Raw genomic sequence first — 18678 nt, 5'->3', positions numbered from 1 at the left:
GCCCTTCCTGTCTGCTGTCCTGGCATCCTAGGGACATTCATTCAACCTCCGAAGTTCGGAGGCCAGAAGGGACGGAAGAACAGGAGGATGGACGCGGCAGCTTCAGGAGGACCCAGCACCTTACGACAGTTAGAACAGAAGCTCCCTCATGAGCGTCACGACCAGACACTGTGCAGCGATGAACAGACACATACGCCTCTCAGGAGCCTGATGCCCATTTTACAGATGGAGAAACCAAGGCTCCCAGAGGTTAAGTGACTTGCCTAGGCGACATGGCCCCATTTCTGCTCAGACACCAGGAGGAACAGGGGTTCCCAGAGCCCCCTTTCTAAGCCCCCTGCTCCCTCTGCCCTGACCTACCTTGCTCCTTGATGATGGTGATGTTCACCAGGCGGCGGCCGAGGGTGGCGGTGCCCATGGGTACGTCGATGGCCTCCACCAGCAGCTGCTTCTCGTCGTCGTCCTCGGGCCGGATGAAGAGGGGTACCCGCACGTCTACGAGCTCCACGCCCTCCTGGAACTCCACCATGCCCCGGGCGTCTGGGTGGGTGTTGGCGGGGGGCAGTCAGATAGCGGCCGGGGGGCCCCAGCGGGGTAGGGGGCACAAGGGAGCGGTGCGGGGAACGTGCCCACCTACCCTGGTCTGCCGTGATGGTGTAGTATCCTGGGGCCACCTTGAGCTCATGGAAGGACCCCTGTTCCACGTGCTTCTCTGTCAGCTTCAGTAGAGCCTGCTTGGCGGAGCGGGGCGCCATCAGCACTGTGTCCACGATGGTGTGGTCCTGCCTGGGGCGGGGGTGGGGACAGGCAGTTAGGTGGGGATGTCAGGCCGGCCACGATGCTGGCACTTGCCCCCATCCCCCACCCTCCTGCCTGTCCTCTCTCCAGCGTGGGACAAGATGCCTGGCAGCAAAAGGTGCGGGGTCTTTGGAACCCGGCCGTCCTGGTGGCCCAGGCTGGTCCGCCACCTCACCCTGAGCCTCAGTCGAGCCACTCTGCCCCCTGGAGCCTCAGGGTCCTCATCTACGAAGTGGGGCCCCTCCCTAAACCCTCCCAGCCACCCCCCTTTAGGCAGGCTCTCAGGAGCAGATGCAGGACAGAAAAGATGCTACAGGTATGCGTGCTGGAGTCAGACAGGCTGGGTTCAAATCCGGGCTCTAGTTCTCAGTAACCAGGTAACTGGGGGCAAGACACTTGAACTGGGGTTGCCCCACCTGTGTGCCTTCAACTCACTTTTTCCCGGCGTTGGGCTGCTGCCTGTGGGGGACCAAGAGGGGGCTGTGAGCCGCACAGTGTGTGGGGTGCAGCCATGCCCTGCTTGGGGGGGTGTCTCCTAGAGTGGGCGGTTTGGGCAGCTCCCCCCACTCTCCCTGGGCCCCCAGGACCCACCGGAACTTGGTCTGCTGGAGCTTGTGTGAGTCTGTGATCTGTCGGTACACCTCATTCAGCTGCCGGGCAAGGAAAGTCGTGAGGCTGGAGCCCTGGGTAAGCCTCCCTACTCAGAGCCATCCAGGCCCAATGGGCGTGGTTGGCCAGGGACATGCACAGGGGCCTGCACATTGCCTTGTCCCCTTCTGGAAACATTCATAGGATGACCCCAGGTCGGGCACATAGGATGACCCCAGGCCGGGCACATACTCAAGGAAGCCCCTCTTTCCTCTTTCCTACTTGGAAAAATCCAGGTTCCACAGCAGCTTTGCCTCTGCTCTCCCTCTCCCGGGATCACACCCGTGCCCAGAGATCAGCTTTCCTGGCCCTTACATTCTCCTCCACCTCCTGGCGCAGCTGGTTACACTCTCGCGTGTCAGGCTTCAGCAGGTTCTCAGTGCAAAGGCGGGCGAGGCGCAGGGACAGCCCGTAGGGCACTAGGGACAGGCAGGGATGGGGGTCATCAGCCCCCCGCGTGGCAGGCACCCTGGGAGACCCTCCAGGAGCCATGCTAAGATGGTGGGGAGCGGGGGGACCGGCGGGCCGAGATCCTAAGGTCCAGAGCCCCATCAGGAAGGGTCGAAGCCAAGCCCCTGTGTGCACCCAACACCCAGAGAGAACAGAAATGCTGTGACTGGAACCCTGGGACGGTGGGGAATGGGCCCCGGGCCCCAAGCCCCAGGGACACTGCCGGGAGCCACAGTGCCAAGCTTCCATCCTCACCCAGCTCTGTGGGGTTGGTGCTGGAGGCGTGGCTGGCAAAGCCAGGCCGTTGCACATTGTTGGTGATTTTCCATCGGACCATGTCCCGTCCCTTGAGGTTCCCACTGCGAAGCATGGGCGTGTCCAGGTGGTCCGAGGCCATCAGGTTCTCCCGCAGCATGTAGTGGTCCTCCTTGAAGCCCACCATGTGACCTGCGGGACGGGGTCCTCCACATGGGGCCTCACCCTAGACCCTCCCCACCACACCCACTCTGGGTGGGACCCCAGACCACCTGCCTCTGTTCCAGACTCAGCCCCTACTTCCCCTCGACCCTATCCAGGAGAAGGAGTGGTCAGAGCCCTTGCCACCACCACAGGTGCTGGGCCATTACCTCGGTTGCAGCAAGGGAGAAGTGCCAGGCAAGCCTAGAAGACAGGGTGGGGGGGTGGATAAGGGCTGGGACAGCTGCCTCAGCCCACGGAAGCCCCTCCAGGTACCCCCCTCTCCATGCCAATGGTCCAGTGGGGCAACAGTGCCTTCCCCAGACACCAGGATATCACAGAAGTTGAAGGGGTCTAGGTGTGGAGCATACTGGGTGAGTACAGAGGGTGATGGGGGCAGAGGATTCTCAAAGTTTGTGCCACAGGACCCTGGTCCTGCCAGAATGTCTCTTAAGTAAAGAATCTATGATCGAATCCATTTGGGAAGCACTGATGTCATTCCCCATGCCACTCTTAGTGTTTCACTATGCATACAGCTAGATCAAAGGCTCTGAGATGTCCTGCAGAGAAGAAGCCTCTTTCTCAAATGTACTTGATCGTAGATGTCTTTTTTTCTGTAATATACATTAATATCCCACAATCCTGGGGCTACTACACGGTGTCTTCTCTGTTCCTACAATTCAGTATTCTGTGCTGGGCCATCCTCCATGCTTTCCTGCCTTTTTAGCTCTTCTGACCGGTGAGACTATTAACTCCTGGCGGGCAAGGCCCTCTCTTCCCTGTTGGCTCCCATGGCCCTTCACATGTGCCTGACCTGAGAGCAAGTCGTCTCAGGTCCTGGCCACTGATGGTTGGCAGAGGCAAAGGGCTGGGTGGGGAGGCCACTAGAGCTAGGCAAAAGACGTGAGCTCACCTGGCCTCTGTCACCTATGAGGACCTTGGTGGGGTGGGGCCCTCAGGTGAGTGGTGCCCCTGGGTAACGGGGTACCCTGGTGGGAGGTGGGAACCTGGTGGGGGATGGGAACTCTGGCGGGGGTGGGGACCCTGGCTGGGGTAAGTGGGGACCCTGGCAGGGGATGGGGCCCCTCATGGGGGATGGGACCCCCTGGGGTAAGTGGGGACCCGGTGGGGGGTGGGGCCCCTAGGGTGAGCAGGGCCCCCTGCGGGGGGCGGGCCCGAGGAGCCCCCACCTTGCAGCAGGCGCAGTACTTCCAGCACAGCAGCAGCAGCAGCGCCAGGAGCGGCAGGAGGAAGAGGAGCAGAGGGATGAGCCACCAGAAGGACCTGGGTGGGCAGTCTGTGGAGGCAGGGGAGGAAGAGAAGGAGGGGGGCACTGCCCAGTCCCCCCTGGAGCCTGCCAGGCCACCCGCCGGCCCCGGCTGCCAGCTCACCCTTCTTCTTGTGCACCAGGACGGTGCTGTTGGGCCCGGGGGCGCCGTCGCCCTCCACCGTGTAGCTGTACGTGCAGTCGTCCTCTTCGTCCCGGAAGGAGCAGTGCTCCACCACCTCCTCTGCTGTGCCCGTGGACAGTGAGCAGGGCACCCCAGGCCTGGGGAGGCGTTCTCCACCCTGGGGCCCACCGTGCCCACGGTGGGGGGGAGGCCCCTTCCCGGCGGGGAGAATGCAAGGTCCGGGGCACAGAGCCAGGCCGAGCTGGGGCGCTGCCCTGTCCCTGCCCAGGAGCATCTAAAGGCTGCCAGTCTGAGCCCCCTCCTCCCCATCCTGGGCGTCACTCAGGAACCTGGCTTCTAGAATGTTTATCTGACCCAGAGGAGAGGAGACTGTACGCCCCCCATGAGCCAGTTATGTGCCCCTACTGTGTTCAGATCCCAGCCTGGCTATCTGCCCCCCGCCTAAGCCAGGTTCCCCCTCCCTGGACTCTTCGGTCCCCACTCAGCTGGGCCTCCTGCCAGGGTCTGTGGGTACTGTCTGCGTTCTGTGACCTCTCCCCAGTCTTCAGTTGCTTCCCTCGCTCTGGTCTGCATGACTTCAACCTGGATTGTGAGCCCTCTGCCCGGCGCCACCGCCCTGCCCAGCTGAGTGACACCCCCTACCCATCGGACGCCCTCTGCCTAGGTTATTAGCAGCCCCGTCCTCAACTCTGCCTCACACCTGTCTTGAGCTCATCCACCATCTTGACCTTGAAGCTGCACTCCTCGCACATACGGCCCTTCTTCTCACCAGTGCCCCAGGCTTGGCACTGCACACAGGAGCGCAGGTCCTCGCAGAGGCCCAGGCGTATCTGGGTGGGAGAGGAGGGGAGATGGGGACTGTGGCTCCCTTAGCCTAACTCACACCCCTGGCCGGCTCCTCTGTCATCAGGCTCAGCGCCTCCTGTCGGCCCTGCCTGGTGCCTCAGTTTCCCATGCCCACACCCCAGTGATCTGGGCCTCACCGCTGAGTAGTTGATCTCACAGATGGTGTCCGTGTAGAGCGACTGCTGGTTGCAGTGGCAGCGGCCACACTCGCAGTAGCCACGCCCGTTACAGATGCCCTAGAACAAGAGGAGGCCCTGGTGAGGCACCAGTGCTCCCATCCCTGCCCGAGAAGGCAGGTGATTCTGGCTATGGTCCCTTCTGCCACCCTGCCCTCCCTCCTCGTGCCCCCGCCTACCCCACTGCTGTCAATGCAGGTGGCATTGCTGAGAGGGCAGTCACAGCTCAAGCCTGTCCAGCCAGGCTCACACGCACACTGGCCCATGGAGCAGCGTCCCCGGTCTGCAGAGAGTGGGGAGGGAGAGGTGAGGAGAGCCACATTCACTCCTGCAGTCCATGCAGCCCCTCTGCCCGGAAGGGCCTGTGGCTGCTCAGCCCGAGCTGGGATTTCTCCAGTCGGGGGCTGATCCCTCTCTTCCTCACTTTCTTGGAATCTCCTTCCCTCCATCTCTCTGATTCCATTCTGTCTTCTACTTTCCGCTCTACAGCCAGAGTCATTATCCCAAAACACAAATCCAATCGTGTGCCTCTCTGGTTTAAGAACGCCTAACGAGTTCTGGCCAATGCAATAAGATTAAAAAAAAAAAAAAAAAGGAAATAGAACATGTAAGTATTGGAAAGGAAGAAATAAAACTGCCATTATTTTAAATGTTAGGAACAAGGGGTGCCTGGCTGGCTCAGTCAGTGAAACGTGGGACTCTTGATCTCAGGGTTGAAAGTTCAAGCCCCACGTTGGGTGTAGAGATTACTTAAAAATAAAATCTTAAAATATATTAGGGACATGTTGCAAAATAGTAGAAAGAACCTGCAGATAAGTTACTAAGTTTTATAAGTGTTTAAAAAATGTTTCTAAGTTATAATGCCCTTTTTTTTGTTTTAAGATTTCATTTGAGAGCGAGACAGAGAGAGCATGGGCAGAAAGGAGGGGCAGAGGGAGAAGGACAAGCAGACTCCCTGCTGAGCAGGGAGCCCAACACAGGGCTCCATGCCAGGACCCGAGATCATGACCTGAGCCAAAGGCAGATGCTTAACTGACTGAGTCACTGAGGTGCCCCATTCATAAGTGATTTTACCAAAGTGGCTGGATACAAGATTAACATACAAATAGCTTGAAAATGAAGTCAAACCCTCCAATAACTCCCTTTTGCCCAAGGATGAAGTCTACTATCCTTAAACCAGAATAAGCGTTGATTAACCACAGCCTGCAGGCCAAATCCAACTCACTACCTACTTCTGCTGAAGTTTTATTGGAATGGAGCCACGTTCACTTGTTAATATATTGTCTATCGCTGCTTTCTGCTACAGTGGCAGAGCTGAGTAGTCGTGGCGGAGACCACAGAGCTCATAAAGCCAAAAATATTTCCTTTCTGGCCCTTTAAGAAAAGTTGGGACCCGGCTAGAACTGGAACCCACAGCCCCGCATTCTGGTCCTGCCTCCTTCTCCAGCAGCCTCCACCTCCCCTCGTGTCCCACAGCTCTGTCTGTGCCAAATGTCTGCCTTCCTCCAGATACAACCAGTTCTCCTTTCCTTTCTTTGAACCCACTCCCACGTGGAGGACTGAAGGGGAAACATGACAGACAAAGGCAAGAAGGGAGGAAAGGTAGGAAAGCAAGGACTTGACCTCCAGGGGCAAGAAGATGGCTGGGGCTAAGTAAGCGTGCGAGGGCTGGATTTTTGTTGGTTCTCCTCCATTAAAACACCCAATCCTTCCCGGGGCCTCTGTATGGCTTCCGTGCCCTGCTCGGAAGCCCTGGCTGCAAGGCACAAAGCCCGTGGGACTATGGTGGGCGCAGGCCCCCAGGTCTGCCTGCTGCAAAGGTGCTATCTCCTGGGAGAGGGAGGACTGTCGCGGCACTGGGACCCCCCCCTCATTGGACATTGAGGGTGGGCAGAGATGGCAGGACCTCAGGGGGAGAGTCTGAAGCATAAACAGGGGCCTTGGACATCAAGTTTGTAGAGGGGAGGGAGGTCCCGGCTGGGATGGACTTAGGGGAGGCACCTGGGGAGCCACGAGAGGGGCTAGGTCCAAACTTGGGGATTCTGACTCCTGGCCTGGCCCTCTCCCCGCTCAGGATACCCAGGTCGCCCTTGGTGTCCCGAGCCCCCCCAACACTGGCCACAGGGGCCACTGAGCTCACCATTACACAGGACCCCGGAGGCACGGGGACACTGGAAGTTGTCATACTCGCAGAATGGACCCTCGTAGCGGCCTTCTCCGTAGCAGATGCAGTGGCCGCACTGGCATTCGCCGCGGCCGGAGCACGGCTTGTCCTCGCCCTCCCGCAGGCACGGCTTTATGTCGCTCAGCGAGCCCGTGGAGCAGCTGCAGGTCTTGCCGCTCCTGCGGAAGGAGCCAGTTACTTCCCCACAGCCTCAGGGGAAGGCTGGGGCTTTTGCCGACCCATTATACAGATGAGGAAGCTGAGGCTTTGAGAGGGCCTCCGAGGGTCCACGTCACACAGACAGCACTGCCTGCCTGAGCTGAGACCAAACGCTGGTCCCTCCCAAGACCCTCCCAGTGTCCCTTCCTCAAGTCACCATGGGCTTGTTCAGTGTCTTGTAGCTTTAAAAGCCCTCACTACCCTTACGGTGAGCTTGTTTCTTTCTTTCTTTTCTTTTCTTTTTTTTTAATATTTTATTTGTTTATTTGACAGACAGAGATCACAAGCAGGCAGAGAGGCAGGCAGAGAGAGAGGGGGAAGAGGCACCCTGCTGAGCAGAGAGCCCAATGCGGGACTCGATCCCAGGACCCTGAGATCCTGACCCGAGCCAAAGGCAGAGGCTTTAACCCACTGAGCCACCCAGGCGCCCCGATGAGCTTGTTTCTGATCAGCTCCCATGTACGCATGGTTCAGAAGGCTACCACAGCGGGATGGAGTGAAAAGCAAGGGTCCCTCTCGTGTCTGTCCCCATCAGCCAGTCCCACACTCTGCTGTCCACCACTGTCCTGATACTTGCACCTCTTCCCGGAAACATCCTTTATGTCTACGCGTTTCGAAGCACTTTGAGCTGGAGTCACCTCGCTATGGGGCCAGACCCTTTCCAAGCCTTTCTGTGACCCGCCATCCCGCCCTCAGCTGGCTGTCCACCGTGCGGCCGACGTCAGAGCCTTGCAGCGGCCGGGGCCTCCCGCGCACTCACCAGCCCTCGCTGCACACACAGTGCCCGCACATGAAGTCTCCGTGGTAGTTGCAGCGAGCTGAAAGCTCCTCTTTTTGCTGGAAGGAGATCATGGCGGGTGTCCCAGGGCCCCTGGACCCTTCTGCTGCCTCCGCCCCTCAGGGCACCCCGCAAGGCAGACGCGGCCCCCCAGAGGCTCTGCTTCACCCCCCGGGGCCTCCCCGGGCAGGGGGCCAGCCCTTCCCTCCCGCCTGGCGGGGCCGCATCGCACCAGCTCACACGGGCACACGTCGCAGATGATGCCGGCATCCATCCAGAGGCCGTCGGAGAAGGAGGGCTTCAGGTGAATGGTGCCCTTCCGGTCCTCCTCTCCCAGCTGGCACACGTGGGTCCCGTCCACCGCCTCCATAGCCCGCAGCTGCACCTGGTAAGTGCCCTGCAAAGACCCCAGCCACATGGACGTTGATGAGAGGCACCTGTGGCCCACTCCCTCCTCCAGGCAGCCCTCCGAGCTCTGTGATTAATCCTCATTCCGCAGACGAGGACAAGCTAGAAAGGCGCCCAGCTCATCCAAGTGGTTAACCCAGGGGGCTTCGAACCCAGGCCTGTCTGACTCGGAAGGCACCGCTCTTTTTTATTATTATTATTTAAACCAATCTTTTTTTTTTAAATTAAGTAATCTCTATGCCCATGACCCCGAGATCAAGGGTCAGCCAGGAGCCTATAAAGGCGATGCTCTTGACCCTTGCTCGGGCAGACACCCCCACCCCCTTTGCAGGGCCTTGTGCCTATCCTCCCCTACCCAAAACCCCACAGAGGCCTACCGGTATCCCCCGCGTGATGTGAAAGGACCCAGTGTCCGTCTTCTGAAACATAGCAGAGGTGACCTCTGTCCGCAGGCCTCGGGGGCTTTCCAGGGCCCGGATGTCCAGGTTGGAACGAATGAGCTGGAGGAGGACAAGCAATGAGCGGTCTGGGAGGGGGAGCCTGGGCTCACCCACTCTGGCCCGGTCTGGCTGGGCTGCCCCCACTCTGCATGGAGGACTGAGGTGGACTGGGGTGGGGGGGGCCAGGGTGGCAGAGCCCGCAGGAACTTGGGGCCAGGCTAAGAGGAGGGCATCTCAGGGTCCCCAGGGAACAGCAGAGCCCTTCCTCACATGCCTGGCCTACTTCTCAACCTCCACCTGAGCCATCCTTTGCCCACTCTGCCTCCTCCAGCCCTGCCCCTGAAGGTCTCAGACTGGGACCGCACTTGGGCCTCACCTGGAAGGCTTCCTGCAGCAAGTCCACGATGTTGGAGGAGTCCTCCTGGAGCACTCCCAGCGAGGAGACGGGGAAGTACGTGTGCAGCTTCTGCGGGGGAGAGTGCCAGCCCAGGGCTAAGCCCTCCACAAGTCTCACCTCACTGAATGTGGCCAGGAGCTTTGCCGTTATCTTCCCTGAAGGCCTGGTGTGCTCTGGAGCCTGCCTTCCTCACCCCTCCTCGCTTGGGAGTGGGGTAGGGGGATGGGCACCTGAACTCCCCTTCCCATCGGGGTCCACCCTTGGGGCAGCCAAAGGCTTTGGGAAGGAAAGAAGGAGGAGCTGGAAGGAGGCGGGGGAGGGCGTCTGAGAAGTCCCGCGCAGCCCCTCCTGCCCCCTCCGGCCCGGGGCGGCCTCAGCCCCGCACCTCATAATAGCTGTAGGAGTAGTTGGTGACGGCGAAGATGGGGATGATGTTGTGCTTGCCCAGTAGGCGCACCAGGGTGGGCACGGACGGGTAGTCCTGCGTCTTGTACTGCGTGTAGGTGCCCGAGGAGTCCAGGTGGCACGCCTCGTCGTTGCGGCTCAGGATGCCCGCCAGCACGTTGGCGCCGTCCGCCTCGTAGTGGAAAGCGGACTCGGTGGAGAACACCAGCACGTGCGTGCTGTCGGGGCGCCAGCCAATGTCCCTCTGGGAACGACAAGGAGTGGGGAGGCCCATCGAGCAGGCCGCCTGCTGAGGACCTACGTCTCAGGGCAGAGTGTGATAGAGAGAACAGGACCCAGCATGAGCTCAGCTGAGCCGCAGGTGCTCCCATCAGGGACCATGTGACCAACATGGCAGAAAGCTGCAAGCTGGGTGGCAGAAAGCCGCGATCAGGATCGGGGACGGATGCGGACAGGCTCTGTGCACACATGGTCACCACGCAAGACCCGAGCCAGCGTCATCTGACTGGCCTCCCAAGGCTTCATAGTTACTCTGCGGGAATATTTCTTTCTTTCTTTTTTTAAATTTGATTAAAAAAAATTTTTTTTTTTAACATATAATTTATTATTTGCCCCCCGGGGTACAGGTCTGTGAATCATCAGGCTTACACATTTCACAGCACTCACCATAGCACATACCCTCCCCAGCGTCCATCACCAGCCACCTTATCCCTCTCCCACCTCCCCCCAGCAATCCTCAGTCTGTTTCGTGAGATTAAGAGTCTCTTATGGTTTGTCTCCCTCCCGATCCCATCTTGTTTCATCGATTTTTTTTTAAAGATTTTTTTAATTTATATATTTGGCAGAGAGAAAGAAACAGTGAGAGTGAACACAAGCAGGGGAAGTGGGAGAGGGAGAAGCAGGCTTCCCGCCGAGCAAGGAGCTCCATGCGGGACTCGATCCCAGGACCCTGAGACCATGACCTGAGCCAAAGGTAGCTGCTTAAGGACTGAGTTCCCCAGGCACCCTGGTGGGAATATTTCAACTGCATGGGAAAATGCATACATGCAACTGGTGAACGAAAAGTCTGGTTAGGGGCGCCTGGGTGACTTAGTCTTTTGAGCGTCTGTCTTTGGCTCGGGTCATGGTCCCAGGGTCCTGGGATGGAGCCCCACGTCAAGCTCCCTGCTCAGCGGGGAGCCTGCTTCTACTTCTCCCTCTGCAGCTCTCCCTGGTTGTGCTCTCTCCCGTTCTCCCAAAAAATAAATAAATAAATAAATAAATAAATAAATAAAAAGAAAGAAAGAAAAGACCAGTTAAAATAGATACAGCTGTGCATGGCAGTTAGAAAAATATACGGATAATTTGGAAAACTATGTATTACAAGTGAAAATGCTTGTGATAGTGTTAGTTAAAGAAAAAGTAAGTTTCAGAATTATAAGTATACTGATTTCACCTATATAAAGTAAGGAAAAGTGTGCAAAATATGCTGGTGGGGTACCAAGTGACTGGCTGGCTGGTTGTGATGAAATTATGGGGAATTTCTGCTCTCTGTTTTCCAAATTGTTTATTTGATAGGTATATCATTTTCAAAAATGAAAAAAATCACCATGCACGTAAAAAACACCCTCTTCAGCTGCCCAGTGCAATTGGAGACTGTGGGTCCTCGAAGACTGGCATTAGCAAGGAGATTGGGCGTAGGTTGGCTTCAGGGCACGGAAGATTCCAGAACCCCAGAATTCACATCTGCTTTGCTGGTTGGTACAAAAGCAGACTGACTGCTCAGGCTGGGGGGCCTTGGATCCCAGCACATCTCAGCCTGGCTTGTAACTGAGGGCTCCCTGGAGGGTCTGAACTTGTCTTTGGGCCTGGGGGTCATTGCCTGGCAACAGAGCCGGCCGGTGGGCAGCTCATGCCCTTGCAGAGAAGCACAGCCCTGATGTGGGTGGGCAGGGCTGTCCCTGACACTCACCGTGCACACGGCCACCTGCAGGATGGCATCAAAACCTCCTTCAGGAGCATCCAGGTTGCCTGAGATCCGCTCCCCTAGCAGTTTATTCCGAAACTCGTCCAAGTTGTTTGTCAGGCTGATGACGTTCTTGAAGGAGAAGGGGGGGTCGCTGTTGGGCCAGGGCTCCTTCAGCCTGGGCAGAGGCAGAGGGAGAGGGGGACAGTCAGGGGAGAAGACCCTGTGCCCATCCTGTGTCCACCCTCTCTAAAAGTGTCCCACTGGCCTGCTTCGACCAGAACACTTGTAAGTGCCCTGGTTGAGAGGTGAGCCCTGTGGCTGGGACACCTGATCACTCAGTCACTCAGTCCTTTTTTTTCAGACTATTTTATTATTTTATTTTATTTTACTTTATTTCATTTCATTTTATTTATTCAACTTGGCTTTCTTCTCAGCTTTACTGAGGTAGAACTGACAAAGCTGTAACATGTTTAAAATGCACAATGTGATGATTTAATATACAGAAGTCCCCCCCTTATCTGTGCTTTCAGACACCCATGGTCAACCACAGTCTGGAAGCAAATGAAAAATACGGAACGCTTCACGAATGTGCGTTGTCATCCTTGCGCAGGGGCTATGCTAATCTTCACTGTATCGTTCCCATTTTAGTGTATGTGCTGCCAAAGCGAGCACTTTATTTATTTTTTTTTTTAAAGATTTTATTTATTTATTTATTTGACAGAGAGAGATCACAAGTAGGCAGAGAGGCAGGCAGAGAGAGAGAGAGAGAGAGAGAGAGAGGGAAGCAGGCTCCCTGCTGAGCAGAGAGCCCGATGCGGGACTCGATCCCAGGACCCTGAGATCATGACCTGAGCCGAAGGCAATGGCTTAATCCACTGAGCCACCCAGGCGCCCCAAAGCGAGCACTTTATTTATTTTACTTTCTAGAAAGATTTTTATTCATTGGAGAGCAAGCAAGCGAGAGGTGGGGTCATAGGGAGGAACAGACTCCCAGACTCCCCGCTGAGCAGGGACCCTGACGCAGGGCTCCATCCCAGGACCCCGGGATCATGACCTGAGCCGAAGGCAGACGCTTCACCAACTGAGCCCCCCACGCGCCCCTCAGCCACTCACTTCTCAGGCCTCATGTCTGTCTGAGGGACACTGACTTTGTCCACAAACTTGCCAAATCCGATAGTGTAGTCATCGGTGAGCGTCTTCAGGACCTGGGCTGGATTTCAACAGGAAAAAGAGGGGACGACTGAGCCCCAACACCCCCCCATCAGCAGAGGGGGCCGGGGGCTGGCTCGGGAGGAAGACGGAAAATAACCTCCTGTCGATACCTCGCGTGTGAACATCAGTTCAGGCTCACAGTAGCCCTTCTCCCTGTCCACAGATGAGGGAAATGGCACTCGGGGTGGGGGGCAGAGTCACGCATGGAGCAAGGGAGGGGGCAGCCAGGGGACTGGAGAAGAGCTGGGGCAGAGTCTTGGCCTCACAGCCCCGGGTATGCTCCCTGTAGGGGCCAGATGGTTCTGTTGCCCACCCAGCTGGGCCTTTTCCGAAGTCCTGAGTGGTTAGTGGGGTCTGGCTGGGACCCCTGCCTCAGAATGGGAGGGGAGGGAATTCTTGGGGGGCTCAGATATCCTATCCTTCCTCGTGGCATGGCTGTAGCCATCCTGAGCCCTGGCCCTCCGAGCGGGGGCCCAGCCAGCAAGATGAGGCCACCCTCTCCGCTCCCCACCCCACCGTCCTCTGTGCCGGCCCAGCCATACCCAGTCTCTCCCCCATCTGCTTGAGGTTGTCCAGATCGTCGGACATGGAGTTGGAGAAGTCCATGAGGATGTACAGGTCCATCGGGCTCTTCTTGGGCTCGAACACCTTCATCTCAAAGTGCTGCTCCTCGCCAGGCCGCAGCCGGACCCGTAGCCCCTGGGGCGATACCTGGCTGCGCTGCAGGTTCATGTTGATCTGGGTGTCCTGTGTCCAGGGGAGGGGGACAGGGGAGGCTGGAGGGTCACTCCAGAGATCTGATGGGGAGCCTCTCAGCCCAGCCAGCGGACATGGCGGACCCCTGTAGACAGCCGGCCTCGAGCATGGGCCAGCCCGCTTCCCTTGACCCCCACTCCGGGCACCTCTGTGATCTCGAAGCTGCTCTCCATGACCACCAGGCTCTCCCACCGGCAGCCCGCAGCCAGCAGCTCTGCCTGGGTGTTGCAGCGCCGCTCCTTGAACATCTGGCCAGAGGAGATGGGGTCAGGGGGGCCAGTGCCCATCCCCCGGCTGTCCCAGCCCTGGATCTCTCCTGACCCTTGCCTGTTCCACACCCGCCTGGCCTGAGGCTGGGCTTAGGGTGCGGCAGGTGTGGACTGGGCCAGAGCGCGGGGTGGGGCACGGTGGGGTGGGGCACGGCGGAGTGGGGCAGCCGCGTTGGGACTGGGCTCAGGAAGGTGGGCAGGCGACGGAGGCTCACCTCGTCCGTGCAGTAGGCGCATTCCCTGTCCACGCGGATGCACTCGGTGCAGCTCTTCACCTGGGCCCTCTTGCAGCGGTTCGCTGGAAGGCAGAGACGAGCAGACCCAGTGAGATGAACCTCACCAGGGGCCAAGACGTTTCCCGTGAGCACTGGAGAGAGGCAGGGGTTCTCTCCCGCTTTACGGAGGAGGAAGCGGAGGCCGGTGGGTAGGTGGTCTGTCCGCCCGGCGTGGCCAGGGCAGAGCCGGGTCTCACACCTGAGCTTTCCACTCAAGCCCGGATGGTGCAGGGCTGGCCCATTTGCTGGTGGGGACACCCTGGCCATCCCTCCCCTGCTCCTCCAGGGCACAGGGGACCGTGTCTGTCTTGCTTATTGCTGTTTCCAGTCCCCAGCCCAAGCCCCGCACACAAAAAATTGTTAGTAAATGAGTGAAAGAAAACTTCGGAGTTTCCCCAAGGGTTACAAGGATTCTCTTTGGTTCTGCTCAGTTAAAATCACAGCGAGGGGGATGCCTGGGTGGCTCAGTTGGTGAAGCGTCTGCCTTGGGCTCAGGTCATCACCCTGGAGTCCTGGGATCGAGCCCCGCATCGGGCTCCCTGCTCAGTGGGGAGTCTGCTTCTCCCTCTGCCCCTTGCCCCCCCATTCATGCTCACAGGTGCTCTGTCTCTCTCAAATAAATAAATAAAATCTTAACAAAAAGAAAATTTGTAATTAAAAAAATCACAGTGAGGACCTACGGTGTACACTCAGTATACACGGTGGGGGGCCTCCTGGGCTCCAGGTGATGGTGGGTGGTCAGTGTTCAACACTGGCTCTGGTGGGGGCAGGGAAGCCCTGCCTTGCGGCATCGCCCATGTTCCCGTCGTGGCCTATCCCAGGCGCCCCAACACAGCTTGTTCTGAAGGCCAAATTTCCATGGTAGGAGCCGACCGGAAGAGAGTCATGGGTCTCTCCTCCAAGTTCCCATGAGAAACACCTGCGAGTGCCTCAGATCGCCGAGTGGGCGGTTTCCCCGGGGCTCTGGGCTTCGTGTTCCCCAGCCCTCACAGCGGGCCCTGGCTATTTGTTGAGTGGCCAAGTGAGCGTCAGGGGAAAGACACCCTGTGGCTGGCCTCCATGGAAGGGCAGTACCTCGAAAGGGGAGCCCCCGCCCAGAAGGGTGCTGCAGACGTGTGCCAGACCCACTCACCCATTTCCCCCGGGAAGCTGGCGCCCAGCACGATGGCTAGCAGAAGCAGCCGGCTCCAGCGGCTGGGACAGGGTGGTGCCATCCTCTTCCTCCTGTGTAACAGCCAGAGCTGACGGAAGACGTTCCACTGCCCGCGGCCCTGCCGGTCACAGCTCTAGCACTCCCACCACACAGGGCTGGAAACTGAGGCTCAGACAGTGCCAGTGATGTTCCAAGGCTACCCAGCCTGCAAGCGGTGGGGTCCAGGTATTCCCCCCCCACCCCCACCCCCACCCCGCAGCTCCTCTTGCCTTCTCTGGAGTGGCTAAGATGCGCTGCGGGCCTGCATCCTGCCCTGGGACGCCCCACCCTGGCACCATTGAGGACTGGGGGCTCTGAGCGTGTCCCCATGCCAGGGCTTCTATGCTGATCTCGTGGAGAGCAGGGCAAGGCTTATTCTCCCTTTGCCTTTCAGATCCCAGTGGGCCTGGGTCAGGTCTCACCCAACAGGAGGCCACCCCTTGAGGGCCTGGCTTTACCCTTCCCTCCCCTGCTTGTTGTGGCCTCACTGCCCTTTGATGAAGGTGCTGTGGCCAGGGGGAGGGGGGGCCCTCCCAGGATCTGGAGCCTGCAGAGGGGAGGTGGGAGCTGGCTGTGCCCAGCTTGGCTCTGCAATGACACCCTGGCCCCTCACTGGTGGGATCCCCTGCCCAACCCCCTACCCTGCCTGCTCCAGAGTTGAGTTTTCTGGATTCCTGAGCAGATCATCCTTTCAGAAGTCGGCCTGGAGCTACATTACATGCCCTCCTGCCCTCTCTCTCTCTCTCTCTCTCTCACACACACACACACACACTCTCACTCTCTCACACACACACACTCACACACACACACTCTCTCACACACACTCACTCACACACACACACACAAACACACTCTCACTGTGCCAGTCTCCCCAGGAAGGCGCCTGCCTCTGGCTCACTACTACCCTGTCTCAGCTCCTCAGTGACCTTTGGGGCAGGCACTGACAACCCTGAGGCCTTTTAAAAGACGGGTGGCCTGCTGCCTTGGGAAGAGAAGGAACTGGGCAGAGCCACCAGGCCGGGAGAGCGGAGGACAGATGTCAAAGCCCCGGCTTCTTTGTCCAGGACCAGTCCCCCGGCATGCTCACGGGTTCCTTCTCCTGGTACCACTCCTCAGTCCCCGGCCTGTGGGCAGCAGCAGCTAAGGCCCCCCCATTAAACTTCCCTCTAAGGGTTGGGGAAGCCTGTGGAAGGGGGCAGGAAGGTACTTCCTCCCTCCCTCTGAGGCATGTCCCTCCCAGGAGGCCACCAGCAGCCCCCAAACATCCAGAGGCTGGGGAGGAACTGCCATCTCAGAGGGGCCTAGGGTAAGGAAGCCCTGAGCCAGCCAAGGGGGGGGCGGCTTTCTGGGGGAAATGACTTTCCAGCAGCCTTGGGGTGTAGGCACCACACCCACACGCTGCACAATACGGGCCACAGACTGGGACCTCCCCGGGGCACCATTATGCATGCAGGTACCGGCACTGGAGGGCCGAGCCCAGCTCTTACTCACCCTCCCGGGCTGGGCACAGAGCAGGCTCGTGCCCAGCACTTCACCCACGTGATGGCCGTGTCATCTACGCAGGAACCGGGTGGGAGACGACCATGATACCCCTATTTCCCAGATGAGATAGAGATGGGGCACAAGGCTGCCGGGGCACCTCATCCTCCGGCCAGCAGTGGGGGAGCCCGGACGGGACCAGGGCAGTCCAGACCTGCCCCATTTAACCTCTTTGTCATCCTCAGAAACCCCAAGATGGCAGTTAGGGGGCGAGCTATGCACTCAAGAGTGTTTTTGTTTGACTCCAACTTGGGTTTAAAAAGTTTAAAAACAAGGAGATTTCACAGAAAAGTTAGGCTGAGGCGTTTCCTGGAGGTTGTGGCCACAGGCTGGGCCAGGTGCTCAGGACATGAACAGTCCCGGCCACCCTGGGGGCTCTCCCGGAACCAGGCTTCCTCCCATCCCACAGGACCCCTGCTTTCCCATCTCCTGGGCCCCTCGGCAGCTCTGTCACACAAGGAAATCGGGGCCCAGGAGACAGGCACGTTTTCCCCACTGTCCCCCAGCTGTCTCTCTTCTGTCCCCCGCTGTCCCCCAGCTGTCTCTCTCCTTTCAGCCCTCAGGATGGAGAGAGACCCTCAGCCTTCACTTCCAGCTCTGTCAGATCCTTGGGCTCAGGGTGTGGCAAGGCCGTGCTGGGGTGGGAAGGAGCCCAGCCCTGCTGTCAGAAGCCATCGGAATCGGAAGTCCCTGCACCACAGCCAGAGGGCCACCAGGGGCTGAGTGGGAAAGGGGCAAGCCCTTGAGGAGGATCAGTGGTGGGCATAGCCCCCACGGCTGCTGAATGAGGTCAGGAGAGCTTCCTGGAGGAAGCGTGTCCTGAACCGACTTTGGGAGGAGGGCAGGCGTATACTTGGCCAAAAGGAGAGTCAGGGACTCCCCAGACCTCAGCCCCTGCTGTGCTTGGTCAAAAGGGGAGTCAGGGACTCCCCAGGCCACAGACAGACGGACCGCGGCACTGTACACAACAGGCAAGGCCTCGCCAAACATGGAGAGCCTTTGCCCATAGGTGGCTGCTCCCCCACCTTCTTTGCAAACCCCAGTGGGCCCAGCCCAGTAGGCCTGCCAGCCACTGCCTAGCCTCTGCCCACTTCTCCCGCACACCCACCCAACCCTCAGGCCTCTCTCCCTAGCCCCGAGGTCTCAGGGCCAAGAGCCTTAGCCGGCCCCACGGCCCCTCTGCGCCCAGCTGCCCCCAGGGCACACCTTGGCAGCCCAGGCAGCTGCCCCGGGCAGGATGGGGCCAAGGCCTGGCAGCCTTTAGGAAGGGAAGAGCTGAGGAAACAAAAGGCACCCGGCCCTCCCAAAAGGGCCCCTGGATGTGCTGGCCGGGCTGCGGTGGGCACTCACTTTCCCCTCCTCGCCTCCAGGCTCCCAGAACGGACGCCCAGCACAGGCGGCCCAGGGCACTGGAGGGGCGGGCGGGGTGCAGCCCGGCGACCCCCGACTGTCCCGCCGTCCCGCCCCCCTGCCCCGCGCCCAAGCCCCCCGCGCCTGCCGCGGTCGGAGGCCGGACCTACCTCGGCGCGGACTGGCGCCCTCCCCGCGCTGGGCTCCGCTCGGCCGCTCCGGCTGCAGCGCGCGGGCGAGCCGGGACTGTCCGGAGGGCGGGTGGCGGGGAGGGCGGGCGGCGGCCGCGGGGAGGGGACCGCTTTATGGGGCGGGCGGCAGGTGGGAAGGAGGCGCTGGTGAGTCAGGCCCGCCGCATTCCTGCGCGCGGCGCGCACCTGTCGGGGCAGGAGCCGGGGCGCCGCCGCCGCCGCCGGGCCCGCCCCCCGGAAAAGGCTGCGGCTCCCTCGGCGCCCAGCCCCTGCGCCCCGACCGACGGCGGCGGGGGCGGAGGAAGAGCCTCCCCCATCTCTCCGGGCCGGCCCGGGGCGCCGCGCCTCC

General features: G+C 59.4%; 1 protein-coding gene and 1 non-coding gene across 8 annotated transcripts in view; both read right to left on the bottom strand.

Moving 5' to 3' along the window:
• ITGB4 (integrin subunit beta 4) overlaps positions 1–18445 on the bottom strand; it is a 30209-nt gene extending 11764 nt beyond the window's left edge. For 3 of the 7 annotated variants that reach the window (XM_032322593.1, XM_032322596.1, XM_032322597.1), the window contains exons 1-25: positions 18309–18391; positions 15190–15281; positions 13998–14080; positions 13660–13761; positions 13300–13504; positions 12659–12755; positions 11549–11720; positions 9578–9841; positions 9172–9261; positions 8733–8855; positions 8180–8344; positions 7930–8006; positions 6927–7129; positions 4966–5069; positions 4748–4846; positions 4465–4594; positions 3744–3863; positions 3543–3649; positions 2523–2556; positions 2152–2343; positions 1762–1865; positions 1390–1448; positions 1234–1257; positions 638–786; positions 361–540 (exon numbers count right to left, since the gene is read on the bottom strand). In XM_032322593.1, the coding sequence (XP_032178484.1) occupies positions 361–540; positions 638–786; positions 1234–1257; positions 1390–1448; positions 1762–1865; positions 2152–2343; positions 2523–2556; positions 3543–3649; positions 3744–3863; positions 4465–4594; positions 4748–4846; positions 4966–5069; positions 6927–7129; positions 7930–8006; positions 8180–8344; positions 8733–8855; positions 9172–9261; positions 9578–9841; positions 11549–11720; positions 12659–12755; positions 13300–13504; positions 13660–13761; positions 13998–14080; positions 15190–15271 (2965 nt within the window). In that variant the 5' untranslated portion in view covers positions 15272–15281; positions 18309–18391. Of the gene's footprint in view, positions 1–360; positions 541–637; positions 787–1233; positions 1258–1389; positions 1449–1761; positions 1866–2151; positions 2344–2522; positions 2557–3542; positions 3650–3743; positions 3867–4464; positions 4595–4747; positions 4847–4965; positions 5070–6926; positions 7130–7929; positions 8007–8179; positions 8345–8732; positions 8856–9171; positions 9262–9577; positions 9842–11548; positions 11721–12658; positions 12756–13299; positions 13505–13659; positions 13762–13997; positions 14081–15189; positions 15282–18308 lie in introns of all 7 variants that reach the window. The other 4 variants (XM_032322594.1, XM_032322595.1, XM_032322598.1 and 1 more) reach the window with 3 other exon arrangements.
• LOC116578665 lies at positions 12110–12217 on the bottom strand. The gene has a single exon (XR_004281019.1). It is a non-coding gene; the product is annotated as a U6 spliceosomal RNA (small nuclear RNA).
• Positions 18446–18678: the final 233 nt, after the last annotated feature.

The sequence above is a fragment of the Mustela erminea genome, chromosome 18, assembly GCF_009829155.1.
Source record: "Mustela erminea isolate mMusErm1 chromosome 18, mMusErm1.Pri, whole genome shotgun sequence".
In the NCBI taxonomy this organism is placed as follows: Eukaryota; Metazoa; Chordata; class Mammalia; order Carnivora; family Mustelidae; genus Mustela; species Mustela erminea.
The sequence above is the reverse complement of the archived record's forward strand: the minus strand, read 5'-3'. Positions and strand labels throughout refer to the sequence as shown.